This window comes from Eptesicus fuscus, chromosome 18, assembly GCF_027574615.1.
Source record: "Eptesicus fuscus isolate TK198812 chromosome 18, DD_ASM_mEF_20220401, whole genome shotgun sequence".
In the NCBI taxonomy this organism is placed as follows: Eukaryota; Metazoa; Chordata; class Mammalia; order Chiroptera; family Vespertilionidae; genus Eptesicus; species Eptesicus fuscus.
This window is the reverse complement of record NC_072490.1, coordinates 42,737,393-42,765,084: the sequence shown is the minus strand read 5'-3', so window position 1 is coordinate 42,765,084 and position 27,692 is coordinate 42,737,393. Positions and strand designations below refer to the sequence as shown.

General features: G+C 48.7%; 1 protein-coding gene across 1 annotated transcript in view; it reads right to left on the bottom strand.

Moving 5' to 3' along the window:
* CACNA2D3 (calcium voltage-gated channel auxiliary subunit alpha2delta 3) overlaps nucleotides 1–27,692 on the bottom strand; it is an 827,325-nt gene that overhangs the window by 482,669 nt on the left and 316,964 nt on the right. The window contains exon 5 of the mRNA XM_054729840.1: nucleotides 23,586–23,748. Coding sequence (XP_054585815.1) covers nucleotides 23,586–23,748 — 163 coding nt within the window. The remainder of the gene's footprint in view (nucleotides 1–23,585; nucleotides 23,749–27,692) is intronic.

Genomic DNA, 27,692 nt, shown 5'->3' with positions numbered 1-27,692 from the left:
TCCTATGCGGTGGTTCCATTAAGTCCCTCGTTTTACAGAGGGCAGGGTGGAGGGCGAAGTGATCCCTCAAGGTCACACAGCGTGGCGATGAGGGAGTGAAGATTTAACCACACCCTCAAGTACCAGAGCCACTTCTTTCCCACCACGTGCTGGGCCTCTGGGCTGGGAGCCAGAGCACAAGGTTCCAGGACGAGGGAACCCTGGTCTCTCACATGGCCAGTTCCTGACCTCTTCACAGGTGCTCGTCCACACACAGCATCTGTCTCTGCAGGTCGCTGTGCTGTCTGCCCCTCCCTCGCTCCATCTCTCTCTGCCTCAGTTTGTCCATAAGATGAGGATAACAATACTTAACTGCTACAGTTGGAAGAAGATGATTGCTATTATCAAGTCATGCCATTTACTGGGCATTTATTAATACACGCCAGGCTCTTCGGGGGCTAGTACTACGTCTCCCTCACCAAGGCATAGTGGTGATGGCCCCACTGCACAGGTGAGTGAGGTTAAGTGGCATCGCCAGAGTTCAGGTGCTGGGCACCTGTGAGCACTCAATGCAGAGCTCCAACCACCTACCCTCAGCCGGCTCACAGAGCAGCAGCCACATGAGCAAGGGGACAGGAGCGACAGGGCGACACACTGCTCATCACTGGTCTGCTGACAGGCTGGAGTCTGGAAGAGTTTCAATCAGCGGAGTTTGGATGATTCCAAGTGGGTGACTCCAAACTGTCCTGGAGATTATCCTGCTCGCTCTCTGGACCTCTCGGTTCATACACACATGGAGAGTGGCCCAGCCCAACCAAATTCACTTCCAAATACTCCCACACGGTCTTTAAAAAGAAGTGTGTACTGCAGAAATCCAGAAAGCACAAAAAGGGACAGAGAGGACACTTAAAGCCACCCTAATCTGATGAGCAGGCTAACACTGGGAAACGCCCAAGCCCACTGCATGCAACGGTGCCCTCAGTGCACACAACTGCCCACATCAGCTCAGTGACCTTTACTAGGATTAGAGGGAGGGGCTGAGAACTGGGTGTTTTAATGACTTTTTTCTGCTCGAGGGCCATTCAGGTGGAAAGCCCACATTATGAGATGGAATACACACAGCTCAGCTGCAGACGCTCCCCTGTAAATAGCTCTGAGCAGTGACATCTCCAAGAGATTCTCTGGAAGTTGGAACTTCTAATTTTCCAACAAATAACCTTTTAGTCCCTTTCATTTGGCCATTCTACCTGCTGGCCACTTCATCTGTTCTCTAGACAAGAATGCGTTCAGAGCTGACACTGACAAATTGGCCTGGTCTGTGAGCAAAGGTCTGCTCACACCAGGCATTACTCAGCATCCTGACAGGTGACCTGTCCACCCACTTCTATTCTTAGCAGGTCAGTGAGGCCTGACATGAATCCTGGCTGAGCCAGTTCACCAGCTCACACATCCTATATTCTCTCCACAAACACTCAGCAGCACAAAATGGCATCTCTATAATTATTCATAACTAGAGGCCCTCGGCCTGGCCTGCAGGGATCAGGCCAAAACTGGCTCTCTGACATCCCCCGAGGGGTCCCAGATTGCAAGAGGGTGGTTCTCAGGTGATGCATCCAGGAATTGGGCTCCCTTTTCTCTGGTTCGGGTGGGTCACCCGTCACCTGAGAGCCACAGCTGCCAAGTCACCGCAGCTTGGCTGCTTCTGCATTGAGAGTCTGCCCCCTGGTGGTCATTGTGCATCATAGCTACTGGCCGAACGGTCAGACAGTCGCTTAGGCTTTTATATATATAGATGTGGAGCTGCTAATACTATTTCCCCAACAACAGCCATGATCAGAAATGTCAAGCAAGGAAGGCAGCAGCAGCCTACAACAAAGGAGGCACCAGGGCCAGTGAATAAAACAGAAGTTACATCTTAACTTTTAATCCTTAGAAAGCCCAAACTTGAAACATTCACACTGTTATAGTGAAAAAAAAAATGTTTTTTTGGAATAGAATTTTAAAGTTCCGAATTAAGAAGGCAACAGAAAGTGAGAATTATTACACAGGCAGGCAACTAAATATTTGTTTGTTCACTTAAGTCTTTCTTAGAACTTAACTCAATCACTATTTGAAAGCAGCAATTCTCAAATTTGAAATCACACCTGAGTCAATTGGAGGAGTTGTAAATCACAGATTCTCTGCCCCCCCCCCCAACCCCTCGCAATCCCGCACCCTACCCTCCCTCCGGGAGCCCAGAGTACCTGATTCAATAGATCAGAAAAGGACCGAGAAACTTTCATTTCTAACAAGTTCCCAGATGAGGCTGATGGCTGCCTTTCTGAGACCACAGCCTGAGAAACACTGTTCCAGGCTATGGAGACCCAGCAGAGACAAACCACAGCCCCGCCCCCTGGGGCTTACCTTCTATCGGAGTGATAACAATTAAGCATAAGATCATTTCTTTAGTGGCAAAATGATCATTCCTACTGTGAAAAAATGAAGTCAAAAAAGAATTGGGGATAAGGGAGGAAGAAGGGGACATTTTTTAAAAGAAGATGGTCAGACAAAGCATTTCTGAGGAGGTGACCTTCAAAAAGTGAATAAAACAGAAGTCACATCTTAATGATGTATGAATAGAGGGGAAGCCACGCAAAATTAGAGGGAAAGGCATTCCAGGCCAAAGGGGCACCTCACGGGAAGAACCCCATGAGCTTGGAGTGACCCAGCACAGCAAGACCAGCCTCAACAGAGCAGAAGGAAATGGGAGGGGATGAGGTCTGAGTCGGCGGGAGAGCAGGTCAGATTGAGAAAAACGTTATCAATGGGGAAGTGATGTGAGCTGATTCGTGTTATAAAAAGAGCCCCTTGACTATTATGAGGTGTGGAGACCACGATGGAAGCAAGACCAGTCAGTGAGGAGGCAAGTAGAGATGGCAGCTTGGACCACCAGCTTCAGTGGCCACCAGCAGACCTGGCAGGGAGGGTGGAGATGGAAGGCGTCCTGCAGGGGGGCCAACACACTCCCTGTGGGGTGTATGTGAGAGAGTGTGTGTGTGGGGATGGAGGGTCCTCCAGGATGACCATTGTTTTGTCTTGATTTTATTGGGGGTAGGGGACAGCAGCTAGAGATAAAATAGTTTTTGGTAACATTCTCAATCCTACAGAAAAACTGCAAGACTAAAAACAGCATGAAGACCACCTATCCACCTTTCTAGATTCTCCCACTTTTAACACTTTATCCCATTTGTTTCAATCTTTGCACACTCTCCACACACACACTCACATACACGCACACAATTTTCCATTCCTAGCCACTTGAGAACAAGACACCCACACCATAGCCCTTCCTCCCAAAATTCCTCAGAACCACAATGTCTCAAGCTGTACGTCCAGTTGTACCTGTGCAGCTCCTCTTTCCAGTAGTCATGACACTGAGCTCAAGAGAAAACACACCAGCCATGCTACACCCTAGCTCGGAGCCAGCACACCCGGACAGTGCAAGAGAGGCAGGAGCCCTGCGTGCATAACCCCAGCGAGCTGTGTGAGAGCTGGAAGAGGGCTGGCAGGATTCAGGAGGCTTTCAGGAATCTGGCAGCGCCCCCAATGAGGCTTGGTGGCTTTGAAAGTGGACAGGATTTAGTCTGACATGACCAGGTTAGGGGCGGGCAGTCTGCACAGACCATGACAAGAAAATGGGTCTGGAATACACAGTGACAGACAGAAGGCCACCCTGTGCTGGCAGGAACTGGATGGCAGGTGTAGAAATGAGGTCAGGGAGGCAGGTGGGCCCATCAGAGAGAAAGGCACTGACAGCCGCCCAAGGACAAGCTGCAACAGGGGGCAGCTCTGGGTCTGCTGGTCTCAGGCCGGACCACCTGCGGAGGGGTTTTAGCTTTTGAACAGGAAACTTGACCTGACTCTTTCAGTGACAAATTGACCAAATTTCCTTTTCTTGCCAATGTTGCAAATGTCTAATATTATCTCCTCTGCCTCAGAGTTCTCTTGTCAGGGTCCCACCCAAGCAATTCAAGTTCCTCGGTGACCAATCCTTCTGCCTTCTGCCCTTGAGCAATGAGATCTGGCGCTCCCCACTTGGACTTCACAGACATGCCTCCACTTGGCTTCTCTTGAACTCCATAGGCTGTTCTCCTCCGAATGTCATTGCCAGAGCCCACCTCACTGCCAGGCCCAGAGATGAGCTTCCTCACTGCAGTGGGTCAATGCAGGCACGATCGGAAGTTCTGCTTGCACAGAGTGGGGAGTGGGGGAGTCTTCTGAGGGTGTAGAGGCAGCCCAAAACAAGACTGAAATGAGAGGAACCACTGCCATTTTTTGGATTAAGTAGGGCTTTTTAATTTGTCACTTAAAGGGAGTTATGACACCCTTCCATCATACACCCCTATCCAAGAAGCAACTGGGCCAAGAGTACCTGTAACTAGGAAGCCCTGAAACTCCCAGCCCGAGTGTATCCCCCATGGGTGTCAGAGGTGACAATCTATAGCCAGCAGGTATGTAAACATCCTGTTCTGGAAGGTACAGGCTGCAGGAATCAGAATTGGACCAACGGCTAGAGCATGTCATCTGTTCCCACAGCCAACACAGCACAATCTTTCAGGTGTCCATCTCCTACAAAGGATTTCACAATCAGGCAATACTGCATATGGTTGAGTATATAAAAAAGCTGTGGGACCCTGGGCAAGTTACTTGATGTCTCTGAACTCCATCCTTCACCTATAAAGTTATGATCTAAAAAAAAGAGCTGAAGTTCATAGAATTGCTGTGAAGATTAAAGATGTACATTTAAAACACTTAGCTTAGAGCATCATATGTTCTTCAAAAACGTTACTATTACACCAGTTGAGTTCAACTTTCCTATCCTACTTAGAAGAAACAGTAAGATAATCAACTACAAGAATATGGTCTTTTATTCCCTTTAAGCTTAAAATTTACCAATCCAAACAATAATTAGAGTTTTATTATTACACTAGAGGCCTGGTGCACAAAATTCGTGCAAAGGTAGGGTCCCTAGGCCTGGCCAGCGATCAGGGTCGATCTGCGGGGTGACTGGTGGGGCAATTGGGGGACCCCTGCTGGCACCCACCATGGCTGGCCTGGTGCCGCCCACTCACCAGCCCCACCCCCAACTGCCACCACCGGTTGGGGCCTGTGGGCTGGGGGCAGCTCCTGCTTTGAGCGTCTGTCCCCTGGTGGTCAGTGCACATCATAGCAACCGGTCGTTCCACTATTCGGTCGATTTGCATATTAGGCTTTTATTATATAGGATGATATTTTGTTATATTATGTGTTATAATACTTATATGCTTTAATGTGTTACTTATTTAACCCTCACTACAACCTTCTGGTGTAGGAATCATTCTCATCCCCATTTTATAAATCAAGAAACTAATCCAGCCATAGCCATTTTGGCTCGGTGGATAGAGCGTTAGCCCATGGACTGAAGGGTCCCAGGTTCAATTCTGGTCAAGGGCACATACCTTGGTTGCAGGTTTCCTGGCCCTGGTTGGGGTGCATGCAGGAGGCAACCAATCAATGTGCCTTTCTCAAATAGATATTTCTCTCTGTCTCTCCCTCTCCCTTCCACTCTCTCTAAAAATGGAAAAAGATCCTTGGGTAAGGATTAACAACAACAGCAAAAGAAACTAACAGGTAAGTGACACTGAGCCCAAGGGCTATGATGCACATCCAAATGCTCCCACTCATTTACACTGATAGCCTTCATCCTGCTGCACACCCCAACCTCCTGGGGTTTTCCAAGCCCTTCCCATGCCTCAGACTGCCTTCCCAGAGGGTGTTCAGGCAGCACCCCAAGAGCTTCCACTTTTACCACCAGAGATGAGGAGCTCCTCAGACTTGCTCCACAGTGCAACTGGCAAAGCTATTTCTAAAACAATCACTTGAAGTTTCTAGAAATGGTCCTAAGGACACACTGCAAGGAAAGAAACATTTATTCAATCGATTTTACTAAGTGTCAGTCAGAAAAGCAGGAGTCTATTGTACTTGAACCAAGACCTGCTTCCTCCCTCTCCCTTCCCAGCTCAACCAGACAGAAACTCTGGACTGGTACAGCCAAGAACTCAGGCTCTCTCCCCACACTGGCAGCTGCGGGGCATTCGTCCCAGAGAGCTAAGACACCGGCATTTTTCATCCTGCCACCAGCTACCTGTCACATGAAATCATTAGTCACCATGGACATGTACATAAAAACCACAATGAAATATTATTTCCCACCTGGCTGGTGTGGTTCAGTGGTTGAGTGTCGACCTAGGAACCAGGAGGTCATGGTTCGATTCCCAGCCAGGGCACATGCCCGGGTTGCAGGCTCCATCCCCAGTGTGGGGCATGCAAGAGGCAGCCAATTAATGATTCTCTCTCACCATTGAGGTTTCTATCTCTCCCTCTCCCTCTCTGAAATCAACAGAAGTATATCTTAAAAAATAAGTAAATATTATTTCTCACAAACAAGGGTGACTATGGTAAAAAAAAAATAACAACTATTAGCAAGAATGTAAATAAATCAGAATCTTCACACATTTCTGGAGGGAACTGAGAATGGTACAACCAGTTCGGAAAAAAATCTGGCCACTCCTCAAATGGTTAAACATAGAGTTGCCATATGATCCAACAGTTTCATTCCTAGGTACATACCTGATAAAAATAAAAATATATGTCCATGCAAAAACTGGTACATGAATATTTATAGCAATAATAATTGTCAAAAGGTAAAAACAGACTAAATGTCCATTAACTGACCAATGGATAAGCAATCTGTAGTGTATGCCTACAATGGAATATTACTCAACCAAAAAAGGAATAAATACTGATGTATGCTACAATGTTAATGAAACTTTAAAAAATTATGCTAAGTAAAATAAGCCAGTTATGGAAAAGCACATATTATATGGTCACATTTATATGAAATGTCCAGAAAAGGCAATTCTATAGAGACAGAAAGTAGACTCATGGCTGCTTAGGGCTGGGAGGGATTGGGGGATAGGTGGGTAACCCCTAAAGGCTGCAGGGTTTCTTTCTGGGATGATGAAGATGTTCTAACATTGACCATGATGATGCTTGCACATATCTGTGAATATATGAAAAACCACGAAATGGTACATTTAGTGGAAACTGTATGTGAATTATACCCCCATAAAGCTGTTTTCCTTTTTAGAAAGAAGCTTGGAGTGATTTTGATCATTAAGTGGACGGAGATAAGAACCATCTCCCCACCCTCTGGCCCCTGGAGTCTCCCAAGGTCCTCTCTGGACAGCATTTCTGGTTCCTGCACTTTCCTGATGCCGGCTGGGGACTGAGTCAGTGCTGGCTTTTGTGAACTGCTGTGCTCGGGCCAAACACACTGACAAATGAGCTGTGTGAAGGCCCTGCCTCCGCTGCTTCTAGGACCAAACCCTGAGGCCAGTGCTCTGGCTTCTGGGCCCAGACGCCAACCTCTCAGCTCTCAGGATGAAGAGGTGCCTCTGACGAATAGCCACCTCCTCTCTGGAGCCTCACGTGATCCATGTGAGCGAAGCTGGGAGACTGCACGGAGGCACGTGTGAACTATCAGCTGCTGCATGGGTAATGGACTTCAGCCCTCCCGAACAGGTATGGGGAGGGTGACTGAACCACTGGGAATTTTACTTGTTGCTTTCATGAAACCAGCCTCCTCACAAGTCGCCATTTCAACATCCACAGTATGGCTTCCCCCCACCTAGAGTTTTCATTGTTAATGCAGACACACCAAACCAGAGCAGATGTGCGCACACTCCTCGCTTCTCTTCTTGAATGGCAATCCCCTGGCCCCAGGTGTCCTCCCACCACCGACCGAGGCTGGACACGCCCCAGAGGCCTTGCCTTAAGCCATTCAGTGCCAGCAGATGGTTGTACTTCTCACCAACCAAGTCAGCACTCACTCCCCGTGTAAACTCAGGTCTTGGCATGTCTGACTTAGATTTCTGTCAGCTGAGCTAATGTGAACCACATCCCTCCAGAGACGACATTCTCTGCAACAGTTTCTCCGTACTTGGCCATCCTTTGGACAGAAATGCAGGCCACAGGCCTGCGGATGGAGGATAAAGCCCTTCTGGCACAACCTGAAAGTGCATTCCGTGTCTCCCAGGACTAAGCTCTTGATTGAGAAGAGGGGCTGCTCACAATGGGAAGAACAGACGAGCTTTGCTGTCATACAGTCTGAAAAGGGGGGAAGCTCAGAGCAGACTCCCCACCGTACTGTTCAAATGTCTGACTTCACCGGGAATTCACCCTGGTGTGGGTCTGCTCGTCTCTAGATTCTGATTCTATGAACAGGGCCACCCATGCCTTCCGAAGGCTGGGAAGTAGGTTGGAAAGCGGGGTGAGATCCTAAGAATGGAGGGGAGTGCTCGCAGGATGGCATCTGGGCAGAAGGCTGGCTCTTCCCGGGCAAAGTTACTATCAACACCAGGAGGCGGACCTCTACCTCACAAAGGGTCCCTGAGGAGCAGCTTCTTTAGGGTAAACCCTGGGTGTGGAAGAGCTGACCTTCATACAGATGAGCTGCAGAGGTGCCCGCATTCCATGTCCCACCACCTGTCAGCTCAATGGCCCCCACACCCAGGAAGGCTCCTTAGTTCTCTACCCTCGTCTCCTAAGTCTATTTTTAGCTCCAGGTGACAGGGTATTTGTTATGGCCTCACATTAGCTGGTAAATGTCAATTTCAGATATCTTATGTGACTCTGAACCTGAAGGATGAAGACGGTTTTTCCTGTATAAATAAAAGGGTAACCACCAACCCTGCCTCCGTTTTATCAACGCCAGTGAGACTTGGGAGGGAAAACAGGGTGAAAGAGTGACAAAGGGATTTCATATCTCGACAGTTGAAACAACTTCTAGTCATATTTTCTTCTGCGGACTCCTTAGAATGAGCTACAGGGGGAAAGAAATCTGAAATTCTAGACTGAAATGTGTCAGGATAAGAAGAGAACATTTCTGCTGTCAGATTATCAATAATACCAGCCACAAAAGTAACCCACCAGGTGACGGAGGCTGAGGGAGTCTGGCGAAAACCCTCTCCCTCTCCTCCCCCTCTTCCCTTCCCTTTCCCTCTCCCCTTTTTCCTCTTTCCCTTCTTCTCACTCTGTACCCCCTCCCCCCACCACCACTCTTCTCCATGCTCCCAGATGCTCCTGGCCCCACACCATGGGGACGAAGGCCTTGTAGAAGTGCACTGATTGGCAGAGGCTCAGGAACTCATGAGGTCAACATCCAGCACGTGGAGGAGCAGGACTGGACCCCAGGCCCATGATCAGAACCACCAGACACACAGCAGCCCTGGGCTGGCTCTGCACTTGCCCGGGAGAGAGCCCCCGCCCCGTCCACCCAGTTTCTAACAAAGAAGTCCCTGAGACCAGACCACTCCCTGAAGAGGATCCATCCAGCACAGCTCTGGGAGCCCACTGCCCTTCATTAGGAGGACCCCAGAAGATCCACCCCCACAATGGGGTCTCCAGGAATACAGAGCACTTCTAACCTGGGGTGCAGGTGGCTGTCCTGGTCCTCTCTGCTAAGATTCTCAGGGCCACCCTAGGCTCCGCCCTCAACTGAGTGGGGTCCTGGCCCAGTAGTTCTGGGAAAGCCCAGAAGCCCCTGAGGTCTCGCCCCAAGGGTATGGGTGGAGCAGGGGGTCAAGGCAGCAGGAACACTGGGCTAAGACCAGGCAGCCACAGGGAGCACTCAGAGAGGCAAGGTGGAGGGCTTGGCCCCAGTGTGAGGCTCTCGGGATGCCCCTAAGAGAAGAGTTAGAGATCTCGGGGGTGCAGAGGAGATGGACATTTACTCACTGGGGAGGTCGCTGCCAATGAGCCAGTCAGACTGGCGTCAAGGGAGCACAGTGCCTTTACACCTGGGCAGCAACACTCAGGATCTGCAAGCCATATGGCAGGTGCCAACCCACCACAATGGGCAGAAATGGCAGCTCTGCAGCAGGCTCCCCTGGGACGCCAGCCCTGCTGCTGCAGGGAGAGACTGGGTGGACGAGGGGCACTGGGAGGGGCCTGGGAGCAGCGGCTAGCCACCAACTGCACACATTGCTCCAATAATAAGCCACACCCAGCTACACTGAGGCTTCCTGGCTGGAGGCCAGACTGGCTGCAGGACGGCGGTAAGAACTAGCCATGGCGACACTGAGAGGGCTGTGAGCAGGCTGACCATGAAATCCTTTCCTCAGTGTCAGTGAGGAGCAGCAGGCGCTGCTCCCAGGCCCGCTCTTGGGAGGCTCGCCTGGCACGGCAGGTAAGACAGCTGACTTTTCAGAGGGCTGGACCTGGATTCACGCTTGGACAGGTAACTTAACCTCCCTGAGACTCAGTCTTCCCATCTGTGAGTGGGTGAGCAACAGCAATGACAGTGCTTGATGCTTTCTTTCTGAGTCTATTAATATGTCAGAGTCCGTCTGTGTCTCTCCCTCTGTCTCTGTCTCTCTCTGTGTCTCTCTGTCTTTCTCTCTGTCTCCCTCTGTCTCTCTCTTTGTCTCTCTCTCTCTCCTCTCTCTCTTTCATCCAGTCCTTAAAAAATGCCCTGCACTGAGGTGGGTAGTTATTCTCCCTGAGGCGGAGTGGTTCTGTGTCTTGTCTGAAATCACACCACAGCTGAATAGTGGAGCCTGGATGCTAACCCAGGCCGATTGGCTTGGGAGCCCATCCACAGCCCCACCGACCAGCAGACGGCACTACTTCCTGGCCCCGTGGGTGCTGCAGGCGTCCAGGGAGCCCGTGGAGCTGGGCCACCTGGCAGCACCTGTCTGTCGGGCACAGCATGGCGGTGTCCCAGGGGCCCTCTGTTATCCTGGGGAGACAGGCACATCTTAGTGGACCCTATGCTGATACCTGCTGGGGTTGTCCCAGAAAAAGAGTGAGCAGAAGGAAGCTTCTACCTGAGCTAAAACAGTGTTTCTTACACAGAAAACTGAGAGCTCTAGTCGTTAGTGCTCTACCTTGTATTCAATAATGTGGCCCCAAATTGTACTTAAAAAGCCAGTGCCTTTGGGCACAAAGGAATGGTCCCTCAGTCATTGGCTACACTCCGCTCACAAAACGGAGGGAGGAGCAAGGACAAAAGAAGAAAAGACCTTTTGGCCCTTCAACACACCTGCCTCAGATCCTCTTTGAAAGAAGGGAGTAAACTGGCAAATAAGAAAAGAATACAAGGCTATAAAGTGATCCCTTTGAGACAAGCAGATACTCTGTGGCAGGAGATGATGGGAGAAGGGATGGGGAAGGAGCCTGAGGCCCATGCTGCCAGTCCACTGGAGAAAACCAAGGAGATCAGAACAGACACTATGAGAACCTGTTCTTGAAATCCAGAGGACCTTCTGGAAAGGCTGTAAAAGCTGACAGGGCACTGAGCCCCGGACAGTCTGTAAAGTCTGCTTTTGTGCAGAAGCAAACCAGCCCCACCCGCTTCTGGGAGCATGTCCGAAGGCCTTGACCTGGTCTTCTTTTTTCTTGAGGCTCCTCTGCTGCCTGGGAAACCTCCCTATGCTCTCCCTAATGCTAGTCCATCGCCAGCACCCCAACTGGTCCTGAGCCTGCACCCCAACAGAGAGCCCCTCACCACCTCTTCATCTGGGTTACCGAAAGACTTGGTCCTGCAACTTCCCTCCTCCACTCTGCCTTTAACAGCAGGGAAACCCCACAGGCAAACCCACCCCAGAAAGTCTGTGAAGGACAAGGATGGTTGCCTCCCTGCACCTGGCACTGGGCCTTGAGTCAAGCAGACCCCAGTGAGGATGCGCCCTCGCGGACTCCACTGCGAGGCTCTGCTTGAAGTAAGGGAGGCATGGGCTTTAGGCTGTCACAGCATTCACAAGCAGGCATTTGAGGAGCTGGGGGCACTGAGCAGAGAACACAGCTGAGAGTGGGTGTCCTGTCCCCAAGATCTACCTGTGCATCCTTCAGGTGGTGAAGATGCAACCTCTGGCCCCACCCCCGTGACTCATGTCACCAATGCAGGCCAGGCTTGAAGAGGGGCCTGTGACAGGCGGTCAAGCCACAGGGACGAACTGAGGCACATCCTCGTCGCTCAGCTCTGAGCCTCTGTCAGGCACCTCCCTCCCCTCTAGAGGGTCCCTGAGGCCCAGGAACAGCTGCTTCAAAAAGCCATCACGCACGGACCCTGAGGCAATGCCAATGAGAACACAAGCAAGACGCATGGCCACCTGCCTTTGGCTTGAGACCAGCAAACCTCGCTTCTAATCCCATTTCCAGTCTGACCCCTGGAAGCACTGATCTATATTATCCCAAGGGTAGAAGATTCCTCATATTTGAGGAAGGGCATACCCATGTCTGTGACACCTGCCCACAGGTGACTGGAGTATTATGGAATCGTTTTAGAGGGAACCATTTCTCCCTCCCCAGGCCACATCACTTGGATGAAAATAACTAATGCCACCTAAGGGCACAGTATGACACTAAAGGCAATCTTCAGCAGAGTCGGTGTCGGCACATAAACAACTTACTCCATGGTCCTTTGCCTCAAACAAGAGTGTGTCAGCCATGCCCACCGCAAGCTGAGAGGACCGTCAACTGGAAAGCCATTAGCAACCGACACACCGCTGTGTTGCCTTTTATCGGATAGCTGTGTACCTGAAAAATACTTGTAGATGAGCAGCTTTTGTAAATCAAGTGCTTTTGTTCTTTGGTTTTTAACTCCTGAAAAAAGCAACACTTGTCCATGGGAAAACATTTACACTGAACCGAGGGTGGAACGTAAAACGTAAGTACTTTAATGTCCTGTATATTCCTAGAGAAACGTTCTGCATATACACCACTTATGGATACCCTTCAAACACGCGCAATGTCCTATGTGCTTTCCTCAGCATCTTGGCCCCTTATTGGTGAGCATCTGAACCTCTCCACCCGAGCCCTCGGAGCTCCATCTCACTCAGGTCTCCCAGGAAATGCCTGTGCCCTCCGAGATGCTAATGCTGTTCCTTGATAGAGCACGCCATAATCAGGCAAGTTTGGGCAAGCTGACTCATACAATGCAATGGCTTCCTCTGGGGTACAGACTTGTATTCCTTGAATATCCTGTGTACACAGTGGATCAACAGTGGCAGATTTCACATAGCATCTCCCTCCCTTATTTCACCCCAAAACATTCTTTCAAGGATGCTTAGCAACATCCGTGCACTGGGATCTCTCTGCCTGCAATAGCCCCCCTCCTTCCACCCCGCTCCAGTCCTTGGTTATTATTTCCCACCCACCCTTCAGACGGCAGCAAAGCTCATCTTCCTCAAGAATGTGTCCTCTGGCCATGGCCACCCCCACCCCTAGTTCGCCCCTGGCCCAGACTGAGCTGGCCTGGGACACAGCCTGGCAGGACCACAGCCCCCTCCTCCACGGCCTTTCCTCTGGGTGCACTGAGTGCCCACTGTGTGTTCACCTCCCCTCTGCCTCCCCACTGGCCTGTGAGCCCCAGGAGCGCATGGCGGTGTCTTCCCATTCATCGCACCTTCCTATGCTAGCGTCTAATGTCGGCACACGGGAGATGTTTTGTGAAAATCTATTAAATCAATATATAATGGTGGTGTCGAACCCTGCTCAGTGCCTGTCACCCCAGTCACTATAGTGTAGGAATTCACTTCTAAACGCACAGACGCCAGGGAGGCAGAGAGCCGTTTTGCACTGCAAATCATTATTCCTTGCCTGGTACGCATTCCTGTCTGGCAGGTTTGTAGGATTAAATGTGGAAGCATCTCACCTCCGACAGAAATATCCCCAACGTGTGAGCAGCTGGTACCCACTGACATTGTGATGCAGTTTGCTTTACATTTTTAAAAAGATTTTCTGCTACAGCATTTATTTTGCTCAGGGGAAGAGATTGGGAGTGTTTATTTTTTTTTTTTAAAAAAAAGACTAGTTTTCATTTATGATGGATTTTTACACGCTGAGAAGAAAATAGCACAATCTGACAAAAACAGGGCCTTCCATTTGCCACACGAGCAAAGTGTGTGTGTAAATAGGCATGACACAGCTATGTGAACACCGGGCACAGCCACAGGGTGGTGGATAGGGGGCACGTAGGACATGGTACAAAGAGGCAGTATGTCCTGGTGATTCTGAAATCAAAGTGTGGGGGGGTCATATGTTGACTCGCCCATTTCACTAGCTGAGTCATCCTGAGAGCAAGTCTCTAAGCCTCGGTCTCCTCATCTGTAAAATGGGAATACAGCTTCTCCGACTTCACTGACTTGTGGGTAGGATTATACTGTCTCAGATCACGCTTGTGCCTGCGCCTCATAAACACCACATCCATGTTATCCAAAGGAAGAACACTGACTGGGAAGACATCCGTGGGCGCATGCGCAGGGGAGAGCCTCCAAGGGAGAGGGGCTGTGTGTTCTAGATAGAAGATCCCATTAGCTTAGAGCAGGGGAGAGAAGAAAGAGAAGTGGAAAGAATGATGCCCTTCATGGCCCGGCCACGACTAGTACCAGCGAACTGCTGAGGGCCCCAGGACCCCCGAGAGCCCGGAGTCCCTGGAAGAAGGAAAGCCAAGAGCGTCATTTGGAAGCCCTACAGCAATTAACTGAGGACCCCACGGTTCTCAGCAGCCGTGTGGCCCAGCAGTAGGACCTGAACACAAGGAGGCTCCCAGGTCTGAGCATGAGGAGCAAAGGGGAGGCGGGTGAGCATCCGCATCCGGCTGCTGCAGAAGGTGCCCATCGGCTTCTGACACCCGCAAGCAGCTCTGGCTCCACACTGTTTTCTGTGCATTGAATGTCTAGTGGTAAAAGGATTTCCAACGTTCAGGAGGAAAAATAATGTTACCTGGTTCAGGGTCACACACACTCCCAGGCATAGGTCAGCCACTGTGGGGTATTCACTATCATCACTAACAGAAGTGACGCTTAGTAGGTATTTACCACACACAAGCCACAGTGCTAAAGGCTGAACATAGTGTGCTGTTTCATTTAATCCTCACAAACTTCCATGAGGTAGGTGCCATCATAATGTCTGCTTTACAGATGAGCAGGCAGCAGAACCTTTGTGGCGGCAAAGGTCAGCATTGAGGCAACGCATATATCATTGGACCACACACCCTTGAACGAGCCCCATGGCTGACCTGGTGCAGCCCAGGGAGGGGGCAGAGGAGGCCTGGGGCCACCTGCAGGATAATCTGCTCACCTCCCTGGAGGGCCAGCCCCCATATTCTCAGCAAAGCTGCCCCTTTCTCATTCTCAGGGCCCTGTGGCATCTCGGCTGGCGGAGTCAGTCCGGGCACAGAGGTTCTAGTCCTATTTCCCCCACTGCCTGCCCAGGCTGCCCACACACTGCTGTGATTTCCAGGTGCTGAAGATGGCCCAGCCTTCACCTTCCCCATCACAGCACAGATCCAAAGCAAGTGCTACCTGGACTGCTTTCTAAGTCATTACGTACACACTGTAAATCACCTACACATTCTGGTTCTCTACTATTAATGTGACAAATGTACATTTCACAAATGTAGACACACCAGGAAAACCAACAACACACACAAACCCCTGTTAGCAATGGGTCCAGCTCTCACATTGCCCCTCACTGTCCTGGCCCCTCCTTGTAGAATTCCCTGGCCTACATTCAGCTCCTATCCAATTGCAAGCCTCCATAATGATTTCTATTATTCTGAAAAAATAGGAAGATATTAAAATACAAACAAATTGAGAGAACTTGAATGCAGTATAACCTCATTAAGAATACATCTAAAACTATTCTCTTCAACAGCAAGCACACACACAAAAAAATCAAATTCAAATAGAAGTAGATTTGACAGACCAACAAAAAGAAATAAATAATGATCCATTTGTGATGACCTGTAGCAATATGGGAATCAGATAGTAATGTCACAATGTAGGATTCTGGTACTGATGTCAGATTAATGTGGTGATGCTGTAATGGAGAATCCAGGTAGTGATGCAATGATGTGGGATTCGGGTGGTGATGCAGTGATGTGGGATCCAGGTGGTGATGCAGTGATGTGGGATTCGGGTGGTAATGCAGTGATGTGGGATTCAGGTGGAGATGCAGTGATGTGGGATTCAGGTGGAGATGCAGTGATATGGGATTGAGGCGGTGATGCAGTGATGTGGGATTCGGGTGGTGATGCAGTGATGTGGGATTCAGGTGGTGATGCAGTGATGTGGGATTCGGGTGGTGATGCAGTGATGTGGGATCCAGGTGGTGATGCAGTGATGTGGGATTCGGGTGGAGATGCAGTGATGTGGGATTCAGGTGGAGATGCAGTGATGTGGGATTTAGGTGTTGATGCAGTGATGTGGGATTCAGGTAGTGATGCAGTGATGTAGGATCCAGGTGGTGATGCAGTGATGTGGATTCAGGTGGTATTATAGTAGTGCAGGTTCAAGGTAGAAATGCAGTAATATGAAATTCAGTTCAACAAACATTGGTGAAAGCACTTTTCTATTCCAGCCTTCTGCTAGGTTCCCAAGGGGATGAGAAAATCATAGTCTCTGTCTCCAAGGAAAACAATCTCAGTTCATTCCAGGGAAAGTGAAGCCACTGCACTGTGGGACATCCATGAGGGGGCAGGTGGCTGTTCTGGAGAGGAGGGCTGAGACCACAGCGAGGGACAAGGTATCCGTGGTGGAGCTGGGCTCTCAAGAAAAAGGAAAGTCTGGTTAGGGCAGCAGGGAGAGCAGGCTGGGGTGGAGGGAGGAGCCCAAGGGAAGGCCATCGAGAGTTGGAGTTCTGAGATCCTGTATGAAGGGGGAGGAGATGGCTGGCCAGTGAAAGAGGGCGGTGAACTGGCATCATTTGTGAGAGTGTTTACACCTCACCCTACAAACAATGCTGATGGGCAGGGCCAGGTCAGGAACCCACCTGGAGAGTCGAGAGATGGAAACTGGTTTGGCTTGAGGAGATGATGTGTGTCAATCAAGTGCCTCCGTGTGCCAGGTGCTGTGCTGGGTGCTCAAAACAACACTTCACACCTTACAGATGGGGAAACTGAGGCTCAGAGATTGGGACATTTTTCTCTGGTCTACCAGGCTGGTACTCATAGAACTGATCCATGACCAGGCCAGCTACATTCCCAAGGACTCGCTGATGCTTCTGGAAAACTGGGAAACAGACCTGATGGAGACAACGGGCACTGCCGGGGTCAGGCCTGAGTGAATGGGCCAGGGCAACACCTCAGTGCTTCCCAGAGGCTCAGGGGGAGCAACTTCTTCCCACTCGACTGCTAAGGAGCCATTCATTAAAGTCATGCATTTGAGATTTACCCCACTTTATGTCCGGACCCAACTCTAGACCACCAGCTGTGCAAGGTTTGTCTTGGAATTCTTTCACAGCAGCTGGAGAAGATGGTCCCTGCTGCTGCCTATAACACATGTGGTAGTGGTAAATCAGATGCTGCAGCTAAGGGGCTAAGTACAGAGCATGGCTCTTGGTAAGCAATCGACTCCTTGATTCATTGATTGATTGATTCATTCATTCATTCATTCATTCATTCATTCAACAAATGCACATTCTGGGTTAAACACAAGCCCAAGCATAGGGCTAAGGGGCCACATAGCATCCCCCTTCCACTAACACCACTCCTGAGGAAGTATGGACACAAGCCTGTGCACGGACACACACACCTCTATGCAGACCTGTGCTGGGCTCCTGTGCGTGCACACGCAACACAAGTGTGAAGGACAGGCAAAGGAGCTTGAACTCAGCTGCTCAAACTGTGACTTTTTAAGCAGAGATAGTTATTCTGTGACACAAAAATATAGTTTTCAAACTGCAAGAGAAAAATTATGACTACTTTGGGATGACAACTGTGGAGTCCCTTCAGTGGCATTGCCTTGTGTGTGTCTCACCTGGTCCTGCTGTCCTCACACTGGTGGACCGGGGCTGGGAAAGTTCCCCTGACCCAGGTGAGGCAGGCCTGCAGGTGCTGAGGGCCCTGTGCTGTGCCAGAGGTCCCTAGCATCTTCCTCTAGGGCCAGAGCAGGGTGTCAGGCCTGATCCCCATTTAGGCCATAGCACCATCAGGTTCAGTGAGTGAAGGGAGACAGACGTGAAAGCATGATTTGAGCCACATCTAAATGGTCCAGTTCAGCATTCCAGGAGAAACAAACCATTCAAAGCCCGAATATCTCTCCCTCCCCTCCGCCGCCTCTCTCTCTCTCTCTCTCTCTCTCTCTCTCTCTCTCTCTCTCACACACACACACACACACACACAGGCAAGGGGAAGAAAAAGGAACTTAAACACAGCATTTTTAAAGGTCCATGAGCCTTCTTACACGTCAAACAACTCTTAGAAAACATTTTAATGATTTCCGTGTAAACGAATCAGAAACATATGGATTAAATTCCCCTTAAAATATACACATGTAATTAAGGGGAAAAGTGCTTGGCAAAATGCACTTTGCATTTTATCAAACCCAACATTTGAAAAATAGGTTGAGACATCTGACAAATCCACAAAGAGCGATCCTGCCCATCCCCATGGAAGCGCGCTCTGCTCCCACAGGGCCCAAGTCCCCCTCACTGCAGCTAGCTCTGCTCCCACAGGGCCCAAGTCCACCTCCCAGCAGCACGCTCTGCTCCCACAGGGCCCAAGTCCCCCTCACTGCAGCTAGCTCTGCTCCCACAGGGGCCAAGTCCACCTCCAAGCGGCTAGCTCTGCTCCCACAGGGGCAAGTTTGCCTCATAGACCACTGCCCTTGCCTGGGCTTTTAGAAGAACCTATTAATAGACAGACCGATTCCTCACTCTGTGATAGTGGTGATGAGTCTCCCTTTCCCTGAACCTGTTTTCATTTTCAGGGGCTGGGCCTCCACACACAGCCCAGTCTTGTTTGACTAGGTTCCCTGACAAGAAGATAAAGGGTTGGCCTAGGCCAGTGGTCGGCAAACTCATTAGTCAACAGAGACAAATATCAACAGTACAACGATTGAAATTTCTTTTGAGAGCCAAATTTTTTAAACTTAAACTTCTTCTAACGCCACTTCTTCAAAATAGACTTGCCCAGGCCGTGGTATTTTGTGGAAGAGCCACATTCAAGGGGCCAAAGAGCCGCATCTGGCTCACGAGCCGCAGTTTGCCGACCACGGGCCTAGGCTGTGTCCTGCAATTCACACCTCCCCTATGCCTGTTGGGCAGGCCACCTGTCCCCATGCCCTCCTTTACTGCTGGAGGAGGGGGAATCAAGACAGAGAGTTATTCCAGGTGTCTTTTCTTCATACATATAAAAACAAAGTGTTTTAATTTGCACTCTTCTTTCCTTCACTCACCTTGCAATAAATATTTATTGAGCCCCTACTATGTGCTAAGTACCATGCTGGGGCTGAGAAATCACCAGAAAACAAAACAAGATAAGGTCCCTGCCCTCACAAAGCTAATATTCTTGATGGAGGTTGCTCTCTGAGGCCCAAGCCTCAGAACCCTCACCTTGGTCATCTAACGGGCCAGGCACCATACCTCTCTGCCAGGTTTTCTCATTCTGTGTCCTGGATTCTTTCCCTCCCTTCTGTCCTCTCCTTCAGTGTGGGTGGGACCAGCGCACACCTGTTCCAGCATGCACCTGTCGCCAATCAGATTGTACCAGTCCCCAACGCTTCCATGATCTTCTGATGGCTCTCACAGCCCGTCACCACCTGGCCAGCCCTCCTGGGCCCCATAGTTACCTTTCTGACTCCCATAAAGGGGCAGCTGCTCCTGCTGCTGCTGCTGGGGGCCAGCCCACCCTTACCCCCTCCACAGCCTCCTGGACACCCCAATTCCTCACTCTCAGAGTCCCTGCCCTACACTCTCCCACCTGGATACCTGCTCATAGTTTAGTCCTTCTATTGGACACACTTCACTACCAATGACTCCCTGCCTGCCTAACTCCTTCTTTCTTCATCTCAGGGAGGCCTGTCATTAAGTCCCAGGACCAGGTCAGAGCTGCATTCTGCCTTTGCAACTCCTGTCACGCTGATCAGACCTTGCTCAGTACCTGTCTTCCCCCACTGCTCGGGGCAGGGCCCATGTCTGTCCTAGTCATGGATGGATCTCTAGAGCTTGGCACAGACAATGTCTGATGAATGGATGAAGGATGGAAGGCACGCACGAAGGAACAGATGAGATATTGTACTGAGACAACATTTAGTTTGTTCTCCCTGCTCTCTCCCCCTTTCTCTCCCAGGCAGGTAGTCAGAGCCTCTGCAGTTCTTGCTCCCAGGATGTTTGCAGGGTTGACACGTGCGAGCTACATAAGTCAGAAGCTCTCCCCAGCGAGTGTGGGGATCTCAACTGAGTGCAGTTACTGGGCGGGGAGCCATGGTGTGCAAAGGGGAGGAGGCAGAGGGCAGCCAGAAGGACGTGACGCTGGAGATGGATCTGCGGTCTCACTAGAGCAGAGCCTGTCCCCACCCCCTAGCAGTGCCGGGACAGTTTATGCTTCAGAAGGAAGGCGGGCAATGGACCAGCAGTGGTGGAACCCAAGGCCTGGGGTCTCAGCCTGGGCAAAAACTCCCAGCCCCCAAGGTGACCTAAGAGTAGCCGAGGGGATCCTGAGGGACCAGGTTCCTATTCTCTCGGACCTCACGCCCAGAGAGGCAGCCGAGTAAGTGTGACTTCTCACCAGAAAATTGAGGTCCAGCTTGGCACAGCGCTTCCCACGCACAGCAGCTCCCAAGCAAGTCTCAAACCACTCTGCTGTGCACCCCCGGGGTCCAAGCTGCCTCATGGGAGAGCGTGACCCGGCATTGGTTTCCTTTGTGGGGAGTAAAATTCCTAACCTAGGAGCATCACAGCCAGGGACCAAGTTCTGAGCATGTGTGTTGAGTACATGTCATCAATAACTGGATCGGAGCTGGAGGATCCTCTAAACATAAAATACATCTCTGTAGCTCGGAAAGAAAAAAGACGGTTTGGGGCTGGTTTGAATTAGGTAGAATGAAGACAGGAATTTTCCTGAAGCCCCTCCCCTGGGCAGCTCCTCGCTGCCTAGCAGACTAGACAAGGGATAGAGCCTGACTAACCCCACCACCTGGGACCAGTGAGTCTGGGTGGGGACGGTAGGCAGACGCCTCAGCGCTGCTGAGAATGACTTCAAACATCATCACCTACCTCCACAGCTCAAGTGAACTGCCTGTTTTTTGGATTCGCCCGGTGAGGCTCAGAGCCACCACCACAGCCCGTATGATCAGTGGCAGTGCTGGTCCCTCATGTGCTGTTGCCACCGAAAGGTACAATTATGCCTTTAAAGCGTGCGGTGCAATTAAATCTCTCTCCATAATGGTGCTAATGGCTCCAGCAACCTTGAAGCAGCTGTCATATTTTAAAAGATCGTTCTGAATGGTTTTATGTCTGAAATTGCTCTGTAAAATCTTGTTAATTTTTCATCTTCAGCTGAGTGTGTATTTAATGCTGAGAGGGTGGCTTTCTTCCAGCCATAATGCACAAAAGGGGCCTTCCTTCCTCACTGACAAGACCGCCCTAGAGGACTCAACCCCACCAGAGACGTGAGCTCAGCCCCTAAGGCTGCGGTGCTCAGGAATCTGCCCTCTAAGGAAGAGGCCAAACTGAAGATGAGGTCACGTGGCCCAGGCCAGAGCCCAGTAGAGGTGGTTCAGACTGACATCACTTTCTCCAGGAGAGAGAGAGAAAATGGCAAATGTGTGGATGCCACATGAGCAAGTGACAGGGCCCCTCCTTGGCACTCCCACTGCCCCTGGCTTTCCATAAAGGTGACCGCTAACTAATGATCTCATTACCTGTTTGTTCCCCAAGTAAAGTGGGAACCCCTCAGGAGAGGGGCTGTGTCTGCTTCACCATGTGGTTCCCCAAAACCATGGGAATAATTCATGAATGAATGAAGGATGGAAGGTCACAGCCATTCAGAGGTGAAACCAGGGTCTAACCAGAGTCCATCGGCTATCAGAGTCCTGCCTCCACTGAAGATTAAGGATGGGTAACAGCCGAAACCGGTTTGGCTTAGTGGATAGAGCGTCAGCCTGCAGACTCAAGGGTCCCAGGTTCGATTCCGGTCAAGGGCATGTACCTTGGTTGCGGGCACATCCCCAGTAGGGGGTGTGCAGGAGGCAGCTGATCTGATCGATGTTTCTCTCTCATCAATGTTTCTAACTCTCTATCCCTCTCTCTTCCTCTCTAAAAAATCAATGAAATATATAAAAAAAGAAAAAAAAGAAAAAAAAAAGGATGGGTAACAGGTAAACAAGGAAAGGAAGACATCAGGTATCCAGCCACAAAGCACAGGCACGAGAAGCATGCTTCAGAGACAGCGAGGAGGAGATTCTTTAATCACTGACCAGTCTTTATAAACAGGGACCTAGAACAATTTAGAAATGCAACTCATGGTCATGTTATTTCCCAACAATAGTGATGGCAGCTAAGATGACTGAGCTCTTTCATGAGCCGCTGTTGCGTGAAGGCTGCACCCACATCGTTTCACAATGGCCCTCTGAGGGAGCTGGCATCCTCTTCCCGGGGGGAGACTGAGGCTCAGGATCCAGCAAGGGGAGGAGCAGGAATCAAACCCACAGCCTTCTCTGGACCACTGCGCTCTTGTAGGTGACACGGAGCTGGGTGCGTGATGGAGACTGGCCCCTGATACTTTTGAAACCTCAATGGTAGGCAACAGGGCAGAATTTTACTTTGAAGATGCCAGTGCTTTCTGAAGTGTTTTTCTGATGGAATGGCTCTTTGTTTAGGAGCCTTCCAGGGGTGACAAAGCAGAGCAAAATCCAACTCAGTGATGGTGATAATGACAAGGGCAACGTCGTTAATGTAAACTTTTATTCACACCCTCTGTCAAGTCCTCGTAGCCACCCTATGAGGTAGACATGGTTATTATCCACATTCTATGGAAGAGGAAACTAAGGTCTCAGGAGAGAAGGTGGGCCCTCAAGGTCACAGCCATTCAGAGCTGAAACCCAGGGTCTAACCAGAGTCCATCTGCTGCCAGAGCCCAGTCCTTGGCCAGGATAATCCCAACTCCAATGGGCATATGGGAATTTGGGGAAAATAACCCTAGACCCTATGTGAAGGCTGGATTTGAGGGCCACAAGCCTGAAAACAGGGAGCCCCGTGAGGTCCCTGCTGCTTTGTACTCTAAGAAAGGCCACAACTGATTCTGTTGCAACCCCCGGTGTTGTTGAACACTTAACTACCATTACAAGGAATATAGGAAAGAGAGAGAGAGACTACACCACGGGTCAGGGGATGGCCTCCTACAGGTCGAATCCGGCCATTGTTCTTTGCAGGTGAATGTTTTACTGAAACACAGCCATATCTGCTGCCTTACCTGTCACCTGCGGCTGCGTTTGTGCCAGAACAGCAGAGTTGAGTAGCTGTGAGCAGGCTAGATGGCCCTCAAGGCCAGAGATATTTACTAGCAGGCCCTTTACAGAAGCAAGTTTGCCAGCCCTGGACTGGCTGTCAGAGAGCTCCTGCAAACAGCATGGGGAAGTAGCAAGCCAGAGTCTCCAGGCAGATCAAGCACACGCTGCACCTATCCAGGCTGACATACTCAGAGTATAATTGTGGTTTTCAAAATAACATAATGTCCCACATCGGCCAGCCCTGTACCCTCACGTCCTCCTCTCCACCCCTGGAAGGAGCGCCCTGAGGCTTACCTTTGTTGTACATGTTCGTTGGCACCTGGACGTCACTGAGACTGATGTTCACAGGCAGATTATTGAAATGGTCATTGGGGGCCAAGATGAATTCCTTCCCCAGCTCCAAAAAGTTCCCGTCTTTGTCCCTTTCATTGATCAGCACGGCATTGAAGTATTCGTACTGAAAGAGAAGGCCAGGAAACGTTACATGTGGCTCAGGCAGGGGGCTGTGGTCTCAGGCAGACCTGGGCTTAAGCTGCGGGCCATCCTCACACTGTGGATCCTACCCTGGTCATGTGGTCCCTTTTAGTCTTCCGTATCCTCTATGGCAGCTTTCACAGGGGTGTGACAGCAGTATGTAAATGTTTCTCAATGTCATACAATATTCTTGGGGGGAAATGGAAGGAGCTGCACAGTACTTCCTTTTGCGTATAGAGAAAACTGCCCTAAAACCATTTTAATTTTTGAAAATTTGAAGACAGACTCTGTCCTTATACAGCCTATGTTTCAGTTGAAGGAGCCGGGAGAGAATAAAAAAATAACAAGTAAACAGGTAATATGTCAGATAGTCATACTTGCTAAAGAAAAATAATAAAGCAGGGCAAGGGGAACAAGCAGGGAAGGGCTGTGCTTTTATATAGAAGGCTCAGAGGAGGTCTCACTGCTCCAGGGACTCACACACAAGCTGAATGAAGGGAGGAAGGGAGCTGTGTGGGCAACAGCACAGACTGAGGGGACAGCAGAGCAAAGGCCCTCAAGATGCGAGTGTGCAGACACGTTTTAAAAGTGGCTGCATCAGCCCTAGCTGGTTTGGCTCAGTGGATAGAGCGTTGGCCTGCGGACTGAAGGGTCCCAGGTTTGATTCCGGCCAAGGGCACATGCGTGAGTTGTGGGCTCGATCCCCAGTAGGGGATGTGCTGGAGGCAGCCGATCAATGATTCTCTCTCATCGTTGATGTTTCACTCTCTCTCTCTCTCTCTCCCTCTCCCTTCCTCTCTGAAATCAATAAAGAAATATATATTTTTTAAAAATGAAAAAATGGCTGCATCATCATATCATCATCGTCATCATCATCATCATCATGGAATCTATGTATATAAAAAGCTAATATGCAAACTGTCCTCTCGGGAGTTTGACCGGGAGACCGGGAGTTCTATCACTCGCTATGACATGAGCTGGCCACCAGGAGGCGGCGCAGAATGAAGGAAGAGAGGCCCCAGCCAGCAGCTGGAAGGAAAGCCGTGGCCGGCAGCCAGAAGGCCCCGATTGGCCCTGATCACCAGCCAGGTCTAGGGACCCTACCTGTGCATAAATTTCATGCACTGGGCCTATAGTATATACACTGAGTGGCCAGATTATTATGATCTCTGAATGCATAATAGTCTGGCCACTCAATGTATATCCTATATAATAAAAGGCTAATATGCAAATTGTCCCCTCAACCAAGGAGTTCGAGCAGCAGGCAGGCCGGCCAACCGCCCATGTCCCCTCCCCCTGGCCAGGCTGGCCGGACCCCACCCATGCACAAATTCATGCACTGGGCCTCTAATATATATAGATATAGATATAGATATAGATATAGATATAGATATAGATATAGATATAGATATAGATATAGATACAGATATATAGATATGTAGATATGTAGATATATAGATATAGATATACAGATAGATAGATAGATAGATAGATAGATACACACACACTGAGTGAACAGATTATTATGCGTTCAGCGATCATAATAATCTGGCCACTCAGTGTATATAGAATGCTTACATTATTCTAAGTGCTTTTTATGGGTTAATTCTCCCTTCATGTGTTGATGTTCCTAACAACTCAATGAAAAAGATCTTATGAGCATTCCCACTTCACAGATGAGGAAACTGAGGTATAGAGAATTCAGGTGCCCTGTCAAAGATTAATGTGCAGCTGATAAGCAGAGTCTGGGTTCACACACAGGCAGTCTATTTCCACAGCATGTGCTCTTATCTTACAAGATTGTAAGATGGCAGATGGCAGTGTGGTCGGAATGATCAGATTGGGGATTCAAAACAACTGTGATTAATATGCTCAGGACACTAATAGAAAACAGGTAAGAACAAGTGGATAATGTAAGCGGAGAGATGAATATTCGAAGAAAGAATCAAAAGGAAACCCTAGTAACCAAAAACTCTGTAACAGAATGAAGAATGCCTCTGCTGGCTCATCAGCAGACCAAACACAGCTGAGGATATAATCAATGAACCTAAAAATAGCTCAATAGAAACTCCCCAAACTGAAAAGAAAAGAGTAAAAAATGGAGAGAAAGAAAAGAAACAGAACATTCAAGAACTGTGGGACAATTACAAAAGATAGAACATGTGTAATAGGAATATCAGAAGGAAGAGAGAGTAAGAAACAGAAGAAATGTTTGACATAATAATGGCTGAAAATTTTCTAAAATTATGATGAACACCAAACCACAGATCCAAGAAACTCAGAGAGCATCAAGCATCTGACTTAAAAAAAAAAAAAATCTACATCTAGTCATATCATATTCAAACAGCAAAAAAGTCAAAGAAAATCTTAAAAGAAGCCAGGAAGTGAGGTTTTAAATATGTGTTCATTGATTTTTATTTATTTTTTATTTTTTAAAAAATATATTTTATTGATTTTTTACAGAGAGGAAGGGAGAGGGATAGAGAGTTAGAAACATCGATGAGAGAGAACCATCGATCAGCTGCCTCCTGCACACTCCCCACTGGAAATGTGCCCGCAACCAAGGTTCATGCCCTTGACCGGAATCGAACCTGGGACCCTTCAGTCCGTAGGCCGACGCTCTATCCACTGAGCCAAACCAGTTAGGGCAAAATATGTGTTCATTGATTTTTAGAGAGAAGGGAAGGGAGAGAGAGATAAAAACATCCATGAGAGAGAAACATCAACATCTATGGGCTGTCTCCTCCTGCACGCCCCCTGCTGGAGATCAAACCCAAAAGAGGGTCATGTGCCCTGACCAGGAATTGAACCAGTGACCCCTTGGTGCATGGGTCTATGCTCAACCACTAAGGCACAGGAGCAGGGCACAATAAGTTTTAAATGACTGAAATCCACATAGTATTGTCTCTGGTAACAATAGGCTAATTTTAGAAATTAACATATGATAATGATATAAAACTATCAATGATATCTAAGAAAAGTTTATGCCTAGAAAAACCCTAAAGATTTGGAAATTAAATAGCACAGTACTTAATAATACATGTGAAAGAAAGAAAATTACATGGAAAATATTTTTAAATGAATGATAATGAAAATTGTCAATATGTATGAGATGTAGCTAAAAGAGACTTCAGAAAAAATATAGATTTAAAAGCTTATGGAAAAGAAGCACATTTTAAGATGAATAGTTGAAGATAAGAAAGAACAAATGAAACTCAATATTAAAAGAAGAAATAAAATAATAGAGATAAAAGCAAAAAGCAATAAAACAAAAAGCAAATAACAGAAGGGGGAAATCAATAATATTGAAAGTTGGTTCTTTAAAATAGTTAATAAGCCCTAGCCAGTTTTGCTCAGTGTTGGCCTGCAGACTGAAAGGTCCCAGGTTTGATTCAGGTCAAGGGCACATGCTCAGGTTGTGGGCTTGATTCCCTAGTACGGGGCATGTGGGAGGCAGCCAATCAATTATTCTTTCTCATCATTGATGTTTCTATCTCTCTCTCCCTCTCTCTCTCTAAAATCAATAAAAATATATTTTAAATGGTATTTTAAAAAATAAAAAATGAAATAAAAGTTAGTAAAATTATAAAACCCTAGCAACATGGATGATTAAAAAAAAAGAGAGCACAGAATACTAGTATCAGGAATGAAGAAGGAAACATTGTTATATATCTTAGAGACAATGAAAAGATAAGGAATTATTACAAACAACTTTATGCCAATATTTGATAACTTAAGTTAAATGTCAAATTTCTTTTAAAAATAAAAATTACCAAAATTGTCAAAAGAAGATATGCCTGTCCCTATACACACAAAGAACTTGAGTTCACGATTAATAGCCATGCTAAAACAAATGACTCCAGGTTCCGATGCCTTAAATTATGAATTACATCAAATATATAAGAAAAAAAACACAAACTCTCTTAT